At 50.8% G+C, this 12,420-nt stretch overlaps 4 protein-coding genes across 4 annotated transcripts; 3 read left to right on the top strand and 1 right to left on the bottom strand.

Annotated features, from left to right (window-relative positions):
• Positions 1-451: 451 nt before the first annotated feature.
• DFJ58DRAFT_725007 (uncharacterized protein) lies at positions 452-3,901 on the top strand (the record flags this gene model as incomplete). The annotated part of the gene is made up of 6 exons (XM_041385167.1): positions 452-700; positions 752-819; positions 869-880; positions 939-2,116; positions 2,172-2,483; positions 2,550-3,901. 6 exons carry the CDS (start codon positions 452-454, stop codon positions 3,899-3,901), a joined length of 3,171 nt encoding a protein of 1,056 aa, XP_041246822.1.
• A 1,122-nt stretch (positions 3,902-5,023) lies between these two features.
• DFJ58DRAFT_656452 (uncharacterized protein) lies at positions 5,024-9,241 on the top strand (the record flags this gene model as incomplete). The annotated part of the gene is made up of 7 exons (XM_041381901.1): positions 5,024-5,118; positions 5,183-6,566; positions 6,621-7,002; positions 7,051-7,506; positions 7,560-7,765; positions 7,820-8,046; positions 8,101-9,241. 7 exons carry the CDS (start codon positions 5,024-5,026, stop codon positions 9,239-9,241), a joined length of 3,891 nt encoding a protein of 1,296 aa, XP_041246821.1.
• A 636-nt stretch (positions 9,242-9,877) lies between these two features.
• DFJ58DRAFT_214142 (uncharacterized protein) lies at positions 9,878-11,158 on the bottom strand. The gene is made up of 3 exons (XM_041379279.1): positions 10,922-11,158; positions 10,730-10,869; positions 9,878-10,675 (listed from the first exon to the last, which is right to left on the bottom strand). The coding sequence occupies exons 1-3, from the start codon at positions 11,095-11,097 to the stop codon at positions 10,245-10,247; spliced, it is 747 nt and encodes a 248-aa protein (XP_041246820.1). The 5' UTR covers positions 11,098-11,158; the 3' UTR covers positions 9,878-10,244.
• Positions 11,159-11,724: 566 nt separating this feature from the next.
• Positions 11,725-12,090, top strand: DFJ58DRAFT_725004 (uncharacterized protein; the record flags this gene model as incomplete). The annotated part of the gene is made up of 2 exons (XM_041385166.1): positions 11,725-11,960; positions 12,009-12,090. 2 exons carry the CDS (start codon positions 11,725-11,727, stop codon positions 12,088-12,090), a joined length of 318 nt encoding a protein of 105 aa, XP_041246819.1.
• Positions 12,091-12,420: the final 330 nt, after the last annotated feature.

The following is a 12,420-nucleotide window of genomic DNA, read 5'->3' as shown; positions in this document are numbered from 1 at the left end:
GTTCTTCGCCTGACACGGAGGATACCGTTGACTCCTGAGAGTGCGCCAAATTTAATATTGGTGGTGTGAGTCTGCAAGGGGTGAGTCAGTTCGCGTAGTTACCAGTGCGCGAGCGGCAAGATACTGAGACTGATAAGAAGCGAATAGGTTGGGACAACGTGGGTGAGACACAATAGGGATGCGACAAAGGGAATATTAAATTAGTTTTTCTCTATGACGGCATTAGACGGAGCAATTCACGTTGTGTGTGAAATTAAAGTTTAGTTACTTATTTTACATAATCAAAAAGGGGTTTACGTTATTTTGATCGGGGGGATACGCAGTAATCTAGTTTTTTTGGTCTGTAGCGCCTCTCTTCCTTTTCCTCTTACCACCATCATCCATCCATTCACTCACTCAATAAACTCCCTTCGCTGGTCGACTTAACGAATTCAACAACTAATGCTTTATAATGTCTGATACTTCCCATTCACACAATTATGGTACAAGAATAAGGAACAACTCAATCCTTAAACCAAGCGCTCGTCTTCGTCAATCACCGCAACCAAGGCGTATAAAACCAGTACCACATCCAACAACAGCAGAACCAACTCCAAATCAGTCTCACTTCCCAATATTTCCACTTCCAAATGTCATGCTACACCCTGAAGACGCCACTAGCAAGGTATTTCATGCTATCGGTCGTTGCTTCCTCAGCGTGGTCAGTCCCTTTTCCTCGTTCCTATCCATACCTTCACGCGTGTGTTTCTAGGACAATCGCGCCATGACGATCAAGGACCTTGCGGAAATGACTTTAAACTTCGGCCTCGTGTGTCAGAAGTATGCTCTCCTCTCTTCTCTCTCTTCACCCTACTCACAATTACCCTAGTGTTTCTGCTGCGTCGCAAGCAATAACTACTTACATACGAAACCATCTCTCTCGATGCGAGGCTCAACAGGATCACCCTCTTCTTCTTCGTCACACCCCTCTCTGGCACACCCGCTGACGACGATCTCGTCCCTGCACTCCATTCCCGTGTAGGAGGTGCACCCATACAAAGGCAGCCACTCGACTCCACGTGTCCAAATCAGAACATCCCTCCTGGTCGCCACACAAACTTTCGTCGTGGCACAATCGTATGGTATCTTTCGAAAGCTAGTGGCGTGTCCTGTCCTTTCTCTCGTGCTGGAATTCTTCTTTCAAATTACCCCGCTTCCACTTCAAATATAAAGCCTCGAAAGCAATCTCACGATCCAATGGAAAAGTGCGGAGAGAAACGCAAAAGATTCATCTCAAGACGCTGTCGCGCCACTGACAGACTCTCAGAGAGGGCCAGTCCATCGCCCAGCTCAAGTCCTGTAGATAGCGGTTATGCAGAGAGTGCCTCCAGTTCTTCTGACGAAGAAGAAGACGAACCTGAAAGACCTCCAAAAGTCAAACTTACCCTACGTCTCCGTCCCTCTCCCACTACTACAGATCACACAGACATCATCGATCTCTCCCATGATACATCCTCTGACGATGATGTTGACATGTCCCCAGCAGAGCCCAGTCCAGAACCATCTTGCCTTCCACCCTACCCTCGCAGATCAATCGCAGTCCCATGCTACACCCCCGTATCCCCTCCCTCCCTTCAATACGTATTTCCGCCGCCACCCATCGACCAATCAAGAGGAAGCGCATCACCTCCGCCAGATTCTGACCACGAGGAGGATATCGATTTTGACTTCTCAAGCGATGAAGAGGAATCTCGAGGTGTGAGCGTAAAAGTAGAAGACGAAGCAGAAGATAATAGTATTGGCACAAGTCAAAACGTGAGGGACATGCTAGATGCCTGGGAGGACCTAGATCTCAATCGTGCGCGGTCATATTCATGCCCAGGGTCTGGGCTCGCTTCGGTGGCGCGGGAAAATGAAAGTCGGCATGCGGTTGCTCCAGAGGTCAAGGTCGAGGAACTTGAGATGTGGGAGTGGGAGTTTGATAGTGGCTGGGCGGGTGCGTGTGGGGATGTTGAAATTAAGAAGGAAGATGCATCGGAGGCGCTGAATGGATTGTCGTTATCGCCTACGAGTGTACCATGGAGTGGGTTCCCGCTCTCTCCTATGTCGCCACTCACCCCTTCTCCAACGTCCCCTGGTTCGAGCACGGGGTTCACGTTCCATTATTCGTCGCCACTGTCTGCGTCACCAAGGGTCAATAGCTCCCCTCCTCGGCCCTCGCATGCGAAGAAAACCGTCTCTGGAGCGCAAGAACAGCGTGCTGGACTGGCAAGATGCAGAACTGCTTGGTCCTGATAGTGTCCACATCGCTGAGCTCGAGCTAGAGTGGGAAAAGGGAACTCGACGGACACGATTCGCATCACCTGCACCCGACGCTTCCTCATCATCCAGTAAAGACTGCCAAATGGCTGATCTACAGCCTCTCCCTGAACGCAAAGACCAAGTAGTAGTAGTCCACACGTGTGTGCCGTGCGATCCACCTGTCAGCGCTACGCAAGTCGAAGGTACGTCGCATCTCATCTCGTCCTATTTCTTCTCTTTTTGGTGGTCTGTGTCTAACCGTGTCTCAGGAATACCGGTGTATCAAACTACGCTGCCTCTTCGCGCACCTCACACGACGCGGACACTTCTGAGGAGGCTAGACACGGATTTCGTAAACCTTACGCCGTTGCTTGCCGCGTTTTCACCATCGTCATCACCCTGTGCCGCTGCGGTCCCGGCTCTTCCGCCGAGCGCTGTGCGGTTTGAGCATCCGAATTCGGCTGTGGCGGGTGTGTGGGTGTCGTTGGATTGTGCGAGGGAGTTTTTGAGGACGAGTGTTCAGGCAGGTGCCCAACAAGCAGAACGGGCTTGCTCTCAAGATGAAACACTAAGAACAAGCGTAGAGGTATTCCTGAGCGACGAGCTTGTGATGCGATTCCCGAGCGCCTTGAGAGATTTCTGGAGGGCGAGTAAGCCTGGGAGGATGTTGGGACAGTTTGGAGTGTGTTTTGAGGGTGGGAGGGTTGTGGGGAGTCAACGCTCGTCGTCTCCTTCATCGTTGGTGTCGGCACGGGTGTCGTCTGTATCTCCGCCTCAGTCGACTTCGCCCCCGTCAAGGGCTGAATCGTATGCTCCGCCGTCTTCTTCGGAGTTGCATCCACGTTCCTCGTCTTTGGAGTTACATTCACATTCAGCTTCGTCGCTACCGCCGTCGTCATTGCCCATGTCCGCTAGCCCCGCACTTCCCACGTCTATACCAAGAGTCCACGAAGTATGGAGTCTTCGGGAAGATGCCGAGCCAGAAGCAGAAGTCGAAGCAGAGCCCGTGCTTCCTGCATTTGATATTGCGCTGGCAGCGCTTGCGTCGGGGTTAGGACCGAATGCTAGTTCTGGAAATGGGAGTGCTTGTCTGGGGAATGGGATTGATTTTGGGAGCGGTGTTGACTTTGGGAGTGCGCGCGCTAGTTTGGGGAGCGAACACACCGGTCTAGACATTGGAAGCGGAAGTACCGGTCTCGGGGTTGGATGCACCGATTTTGGACCAGGAAGCGCCGATCTCGGAAATGGACATGGGACTGGAAGCGGAGAGCCGCCGCTGAGTCCTACGGAGGCGGAGATGTTTCGTGTGCTGTGCGTGTGTCCTGATTGGGAGGAGAAGGAGGTGGGCGAGGATGATATATGGATGGATGGCCGGGATCAAGACGCAGGTGAACGGGATCAAGACGTGGACAGCGAACGTGATCACAACACAGACAACCAATGCGATAAAGACACGGACGCTGACGCAGACGCAGACGGGGATGTGGATGTGGAGATCGTGGAAGAGGAGCCAAGGAGTTTGAAAGATGGTCGTTCGTTGAGGCGGTCGAAACGGGTTGCGGACGCTGTTGCTCGGACGCGTGGTGTGCGGCCCCGGATGAGGGGGCCGAGACATGCGTGAGATTTGATCTGGTCTGCTATCATTCACGGTCCGCCACTCCATTCACGGTCCGAAACTCCATTATGTTCACTGCTCCATCAACTTTCGGCGCATTACTCGACCGGCATTCAAACTGCTTTGATATGCATTTGCTCAACTCATTCTCATTACTGCAAGGTTCCTCAGGTCTCAAGCCCCCTCTTTTGCTTGACTGCTTGCTTGCAGTTTTTCGTTCTGGACTGATTTTTTTGTTGCTTTTTTGCTAGCTTCGTTCGTTAGAGCTGTATCAGATATCGACCCATATACCTCTTTGCGCAAAGATGCGCCAAGTATTCTAGGTTCCCCAGTCACCCCTTCGCTCGCCTTTTTACCTACTTTTGCATTTTTGCGAGCGTGGGGTCGATTGCAGCATACACATTCGTCCTCCGGCTTTCATTTGTATGTTATAGCTCACAGCCCCCACTCATAGTTTACTCGCTTGTTGCACGCAGCAGTGCAGTAATGAGGAAGCGTTTAAACGAATGATGATCAATCAATTAATCACCAATCAGTGTCCTCCTGATAGAAATGCTGCGCTTTGTGGGGCAGTGACTGGCAGTACTCGGAAAATTTACATATGAAACTAGTGTCTCTGATGCGGTGGACGAACAAGAATCTAGGGCGTAACACAAGCATAACAAAGAAATTATTCGTAAGTTCATGATGGCGCTTGGGAAGAATAGCGGAGTATGAAAAGCCAGAGTGGGATTTCTTTCCAGGTTTCTCCCAACCAGCGAATTTGTAGCATCTTACTTAGTACTTGCATATTTCCCTGGTCCCAGTCCCCAGGCTTTCTTAAAGTACATCCTCTCTGGACTGACTGTCCAATCCAATATCCTTGCTTTAACTCCTTTTTTTTTTTGGCTTTTTCTATTCCGTTCTTTTTTTTGTGACAGGCTAATTTCACGTCTCGACTCGCTTCGCGACTGCCACCGTGAAAACGAACGAAACGACCCTGCTCGTCTAGGCTCACATCTCAATCATAGGTCCGGCTTGGGCATCGAGTCTTATCATTTGCACGACAAAAACAACGGACTAGTCGTCCGTTAATCATCCCATCCACCCAACGCTAATCCTAATTCCACCAAAATAAGCCTAGCTATAATGTCTTTATCTGCCTCTGACAACAATGGCTCCTATTCACGAGTCTCCTCGGGAAAGACCCCTCCCCCAGCCCCTTCTGCTGCATATGCAAAGAGGTACGTCTCATTTTTCCTAGCTTTTTTTTAGCCGATCTGCTTCGTTTACCACGCTCGTGAACAGGGCACGGGAGATCCAGGCGGAAGAACGGCTGAACGGTGCTAGATATAGGCCACCTGCGCTGCGCGCTCTTCCTCCGAGCGGTTCTCCTCCAAACGACTTTACCACCACCGTCGCTTCCCCCAGTGATGATTCTACAACATCCGCTTCTAATTATCCACCGGGCTTTAGGAGAGCCCGAGCCGGAACTCTACCTTCTGATGTCCATCTCGCTGCTCAGCGTTTCGCTGCAGCATCTAATACCCTGAGTAGTACTACTCCCTCAACGGAATCATTTGCCGAACAGTTGCAGCAGAGGCAGGCCGCCAACACGCCTCCTAGCATCCTCGTATCCTCGCGCCCTACCATCCGGCATCCCACTACTATAGCGGCCCCACAGGCAGCTCCTACCTCAGTCGGTTCCGAGCGTAACAGTCGCTTGAGGTCAGGTTCGTTAACGTTACCCTCAGCCGGTCTCTCCAACGCATTTGGCCCTTCTATCTTCTCATCGTCATGGTTATCCTCCGCTAATGGCTCAGGGTCCAATTTTCCTGTTCTGGATGAGTTACGCTCCGTTACGTCCGCAGACTCGGTCGATGATTTTGATGTTCATACCTTGGATTATCTTGGCTTGGATGATAGTCACCGACCGCCACCTGCTGCTACTATATCGGAGCTACGGACCCAAGCGCAGGCTGCTATCGCTGGAAATCTGGCTAATCCACCGCGCTTGAGGGCGAGTACGGTTTCAAACCCGTATCGTACGCGCTCGTCTGGTGCTTCGTCTCTCCTCGCCACCCCTAATGGAGAGGAGGAAGACGAGTACTTTGATGCGCATGATAATCAGCCGTACGACCGTCAACGGTTGGGTCTGTATGATGGCTCCATGTCAGACGCCAGTCTCTTCCACTCGTCATACGTGGCAAAAGGGTTCAAGCAGGGCGACCATCTAACGCCTGCGAGCGCGCTCTCATCCCGGCCCAGAGCAATTTCCGTAGGAACGCTCGATGATCCCATTCGTACCCTCCAGCGCCGCGCCACGACTAGTGAAGCCCAATCCCCCTATCTCAACGATCTCGCAGCTGCAAGCGGGAGTCTTGTGAACCTATCTAATCCGGCTGGGATTTTGAAGAGCGATGCGAAGATGTCGAGTGCGCGGGGGACGTCTTCGCCGACGGTGCATTTCCCTAATGGCGAGTTGAGTCGTGCGTCGTCGTACCTCGCTGCGCCCAATTCGCAGGGAAGGGCTGTGTCTCCCAAGACTGAGGTGAATAATAACTCGCAGATCCAAACGCCTACGCGATCGTTATGGATTGGGAATTTGGATAGTGCTGTCACGAGTGAGCAGCTTATTCATGTGTTTGCGCCGTATGGTGCTATTGAGAGTTTAAGGCTTTTGCCGGAGAAGGTACGTGATTGAGATTGATTGGATGAGAAGGTGCTGATGTTTGGTTGGTTCCAGGAGTGCGGTTTCGTTAATTTTGTTGATCAAGCAGATGCTATTCGAGCCAAAGACGATGTGCTCAATCGTCTAGGCGGGAATATCGGTATGCCGAACGGGCAGACCGTGCGCATTGGCTTTGGGAAGGCGGACAGTGCTCCTGTTGCCCCTGCTAAGGGCACGACTGTTACGAGTTCTGGCGCCACGTCTCCCAGTGGTTTGAGTAAGGCCAGCAGCCCTGGCCTTGGCGGATTGGATGCGCAGCTGCAGTCTACGCCTACTCGTGCGCTGTGGATTGGGTCTATTCCAAGCACTACAACACCTGCGACGATCTTGAGCGTTTTCAGTCCTTATGGACCTATCGAATCCGCGAGGGTGTTAACTCATAAAAATTGTGGATTCAGTGAGTATTCAGTGCTGTGAGGTGTTTTGATGTTAATCCTCTGGGCAGTCAACTTTGAACGTCTGGATGACGCTGTGCGTGCCAGGAAGGCATTAAATGGTCGTGATGTCCTTGGTAGTGATGTTGGTGCTATCCGTATTGGCTTTGCCAAGGTCCCTGTCAAGAACGGTCAGGAAGGCAACGGAACGCAAGATGAAAGTCCCAGCGTTGCAGTGCAGGGTATTGGTGATTTGAGCGTCGGAGCCACTATCCACGCTCTTCGCAGCGTGAAGGGTGCGTCCACTATCCCAGCAGACCAGCAAGTGCTTGGTGGTCAGGTGGAGAACTACCGCTCGAATCTCTTGCTTAGCATGATTGGCTCTGGTATGCACAATATCGCGTATGTTTCTGACGGTTTGTCGAAGCCTGCCGGATGGTTGCCGTCGGTTACGGAGCAGCAGATGATCATGAAGGAGTTGACGGCTGGTAGCCCTGATGCTGATTTTGATATTCAGTCGTTGTCAGGTGCGTCTGATTCGGTGGCTGATTTCAGGGGGTCTCTGACACGGCGTTCGTAGAGTTCCGCCCCCCGACGATGTACTACACGACGATTCCACTCGTCTCTGAGAGACCTAACAACAGGCGCTGGGATGCTTCAAAATTGCGCGAACTCCGGAAGAGGCTGGATTCTGGTACGATGACCGTGGAGGAAACTGATCAAGTTGCTGGTGACTTTTTGGATGGCGAGATTGTCGACTTGGCCTCGGACTGGCTGGGCAACACGGTGGGTATCCCCACGCCGAGTCCGGTTGCCGTGGCTCACCTGGGTATGCTGCAGGTCGTACAAAAACTATTTGAAAAGTGCTCTTCTGTCCCGCGGTTTGCGATGCTGGAAAGAATCACACCTCATTTGGCGATGATTGGTATTCACAAGAACGGTACTTGGGCTGCACAGAAGATCATTGAGTGTGTCCAGACTCCCGAGGAGGTCGGGCTCATCGTGCAAAACTTGAGGGCTTATGCTCCGCCCTTGCTGCTTGATCAGTTTGGTAACTATGTGGTTCAGTAAGTGCATCGATGTTCCTATTCCCTTATCATCGATTACTGAGCGATCATTAGGTGTTGTCTGCGTTTTGGGGCTCCTGCCAATGATTTCATCTTCGACGCCATGGTCGATCGTATGTGGGAGATCGCACAAGGTCGCTTCGGTGCACGCAGCATGAGAGCGTGTCTTGAGAGCCCACATATCACGTTGAGCCAGCAACGTCGTATTGCTACTGCCGTGATCTTGAACTCTATTCCTCTGGCGACGAACCCTAACGGCGCACTGCTGCTGACATGGTTGCTTGACACATCTTCTTTCCCTTCGCGGTACAACCTTCTTGCGCCTCGTTTCACTCCTCACCTATCGCATTTGTGCACGCACAAATTGGCATCTTTAACGGTTCTCAGGATTGTCAACCAGAAGATCGAGTTCGAAGCATCTCGTCAAATCGTCCAGGCGCTGTTCTCATCTCCTGGGGACCATGTTCTTACTGACGTGTTGGGCGACCAAGTGAACGGTGTGGCAGTTGTGCACAAGATCTTGACTAGCCCGTTCATCGACCCTATTGACAAGCCGACTTATATTGAGGCCACTAAGCGGGTGTTAATCGAGCTTAAGGTTATCGCTACCCAGGCTTATCGTCGGCTGATTGAAGAAGTTGGTCTTCCCATCCCAAACTACCAGCCCACATACACCACTAATGGTCCACCTGGCAAGAAGGGTCAGAACCAAAATCACTATGGAGTGCCTGGCCTGCCGTCTGGCTACCCTTCGAACGATCAGGGTTTAGCTTCGATGATGGCTGCGTTGCAGATGGGTGGGCAGAACCCCCAGTCTGGGCCCCCGCAACTGCACATTGATCCTGCATATGGTCAAGCTCCTGCGCCACGCAGCCGTATTTCTCAGCCACCTTCTGCGTTCTCGCCCTCCTCGGATCCCTTCAATCCTTTTGCCCTTCGCTCTCCGGACATGAGTAGTCCTCGCACCTCTATCCGTCGTAATGGCGGACTTCCTTCAATTGCTCCTTCCATGACTCCCACTCCCGTCTCTGCCATTCCATACGGCAATCAATCTCCCAATCTCGCACCTGGTGGCATCCTTAACATGGGTCAGCCAGGCTTCAATACTCAGAATGTCCCCCAGCACCTCTATCAGGCATATATGTACCAAGTATACCAGCAAACACCGCCGTCCAGCATGGGCACCTTCAATTAAAAGAACACTCACGACCCCGCTCACGACCTGCTTTGTTGCATATCGAATGAAATTATTTCTTTCTGTTGTCTATCTATTCTTCTGCCACACCATGCGCCAGGTTATTTGCCAGACAATCACAACCCATTCCTTTCCGATGATACCCCTCGTCGCGCTTCTTTCAATGTCACGCTCCTTACTTACTTTTCCCCCCTTTGGGCAAGCACCTAGGTGAAGTTGCGGTGGTTTCAGAGGGCCAGTGCAGGAAATATTGCTATTCACTTTTTTCATTCTCCAATTCTACATATCTGCATTCCTACGCTGGTTGGTTTGTGTATAAATACTACGTATGGATGGCTGTAACACAATTATCGCCTTGAACTATAGACGAACTGCTCTGCTACGGGTGGGCCTCGAGCGTCTGGCGTGCATCTGGCAATACGTGGATGGAACTAGCTTACGGGGGGATTGGATTATAAACCGAACATGCACAAATAAAGGCGCTACTCAGTAGCACTCCTCCCTTCTCCCTTTATCATTAACTTTGCCAGCCGTATGGTAGCCTTACTATCTTCACCGGTTCACTGATGCTACGGTGTACTTTTTGGCCGTAAACAGTAGCATATGGCACAGAGGGCAACTTGAACAAGTTCTTTGGCTGCAGCGCGAGCCAGAGGAAGCTTTGCCTTCATAAGCTTCCGTGTCCTGATGCTTCAACGTGCACAAGTGCTTATGTGAGAGTTCCCTCTATCATACATACGACTTGATTCTTTATTTATCTACCGCAGACAGTACATTGTGCAATGTTGCTGAACAGTGAACGCGATAATATGTATAAGGGTCTGGCTTTCTGTTCCGTTTTTACCTGTAGAGCGCGCAGAGACTGTATGTAGAGTTACAAAAACTAATAAATTGCTCGTAAGTAGGTGTCGGGGACTGGCGTGGCCGAGTGCCGTTACGATGTAAACCAGGAGGAACTGTGGGCATTTTAAAGAATGTCCCCTAATCGGTGGGTCGAATCATTTCATACATCATTTGGTTCGAGTGCGTTTGTTGAGTATGTAACGGATATGGTATCTCTTGGGGTGCCTGACTTTCGCAAATAAAGCCCTCCCTTGAGGTTACGGAATGCGGCAGTTATCTGTCGGACAACCGATTCAGGTCTCCGATATTCGTCTGGCTCCTTGAAAGTAAGATTGAGATCTAAGACGGAAGGCAAACCTCTTTGTGAGCCAGGTCCTTGTGAGACTCCGCCAGAATCATCGCCGCTTTTTTCGGTCTCAGGACTGGTAAAGATCCCAGGCGATAGATTTGATGTGTGCGATTCCAAAAACTGTGCTGGGATCTGCCTGCGTTTACTGGGGCTAAAAGCTGGCATAGGGCTGATGGCGAAGCGCAGACTTCCGGCGGTTGCTGAAGGGCTTTCTTGTTGATTGTACATGCAAAGTTTGAGGGCTATGCTCCCCACCGTCATCATAAGATATTGTTACATGCCACGCTACCACTCACAATTGTTGGAATCAGCATGATCTGTCAGACTTCGAAAGTCGAAGGACCACTCCCCCAGAATCATGCCAGGTTTGGAGGGCTTCCATCTCGAAGTTGAAAGCAGAACCCGGAGTCGACAGCGGTGATCTCCTTCGGCAAGGCTGAGAGATAAATATTAAAGCTTAACCATCGACCTGATGTATCATAACATACATTGTCATACTGCCCAATATTAATTTCACTGGCGAAGGAATACTACGGGTGATCCGTCGTATAGAAGAGACTTGTTCAGAATGTTCTGATATTAGTTCGAGGCAAACCCAAAGTCTGCGTGATCGTATAGAATCATCGATAAGTTGAATACGTTGGATGTCCGGATCGGAAAGCATTAGATCCAAAGTTAGATCTTGACGCCAAAGTACGTGAACAACTGTCGTATAGATATGGCACTTCAATCACCTCAGGCAGCACTTCTCGGTGCCTATAAAGGGTCTAAGAGACCCAGTTTCTATGTTATGAGAAACTAGTCTCTGAGACCCACCCTCCCGCCATCTAATAATAGTACATGCTCTCGCATTCCCTCGCGGGCCTCCAGCACCTCCTTACGAGCCTCCAGGGCCCCTCCCATGTAGGCCTTCAGGATACCTCCAATGCTATCAATCTTTCCAGACGCTATTCTGGCGCCACACCCACTGCTATCTACTGTATTACCACTACCGCCCATCATGCCTCCACTACCGCCTGAGTCATACCTCCACATGCACTCAGGCTGTCACGCATTGTGCCCCCACTCAGCCTGAGGCTGCTGCTCATTCGATTTGTCTGTGTATACTTCCTCCACTAACACAAGCGCTATTCAACATATTGCTTTTCTTGGGTCAGCTCAGTAGTTTTGCAGGTGTGTTTCAATAGCTTTGCTCTAAGTACGTGATCATATCATTCCCAAGTTCTTAGTACACTAATTGGTATCCTGTTCATCATCTCGCACCACTCTTGTACGTCCATTGCCTCCTCAGATGCATCCTCTGTTGCACCCTCTGTCACATTCTCTCGCACCCTCTCGCACCTCTGTTGCACCTCTGTTGCACCCTCCGTCGAACCCTCTTCTCACACCCTCTCGCACCTCTGTTGCACCCTCTCGCACCCTCTCGCACCCTCTCGCACCCTTGTTCCATCCTCCTAATTTGGCTATCCATAATGCCTCTCTGAAATCTCAGAATTTATTTTCGGAACTTCAACGCTACTCATCATCGTTTGTTGTGTTCACCGTGCAAATGAACTACTAATCCGATTCCTTCAGTCGCAGGAGGAGGCGCTACACATCTTCGCCCAAAAATGTTCCCCAAATTCTCTCCCTTAATCACACCCTTGTACAAATGTAGCACATTTATTCATACGTTCCGTCGCTTTAGTTGTCTTTTGAACTTTCACTAATCTAGGTTATAGGCGTGCCGATTTACAGCGATAATTTCAGGGCTGGAACCCTAGAGCCATCGACACGTATCCATGCCCGCTGCTCGCCACCGATACCCTACTCGTGCTGTAATCTCCCTCTTCTGCCTCAAGACGTCCTGCCCTATGTATCCCTTACGTCGCTGTCTGGTCTAGTTTTCATTCCACTTTTCATTGCTATCGTAGCTCCTTGGTTTCTGCATAAAGTCCGTCATCGCACCTGCTGAGTTTTCAGTCAGCGTCATGAAGTTCAATAAAAT

This window comes from Suillus subalutaceus (assembly GCF_016647625.1).
Source record: "Suillus subalutaceus strain FC151 chromosome Unknown DFJ58scaffold_23, whole genome shotgun sequence".
NCBI lineage: Eukaryota > Fungi > Basidiomycota > Agaricomycetes > Boletales > Suillaceae > Suillus > Suillus subalutaceus.
The sequence above is the reverse complement of the archived record's forward strand: the minus strand, read 5'-3'. Positions and strand labels throughout refer to the sequence as shown.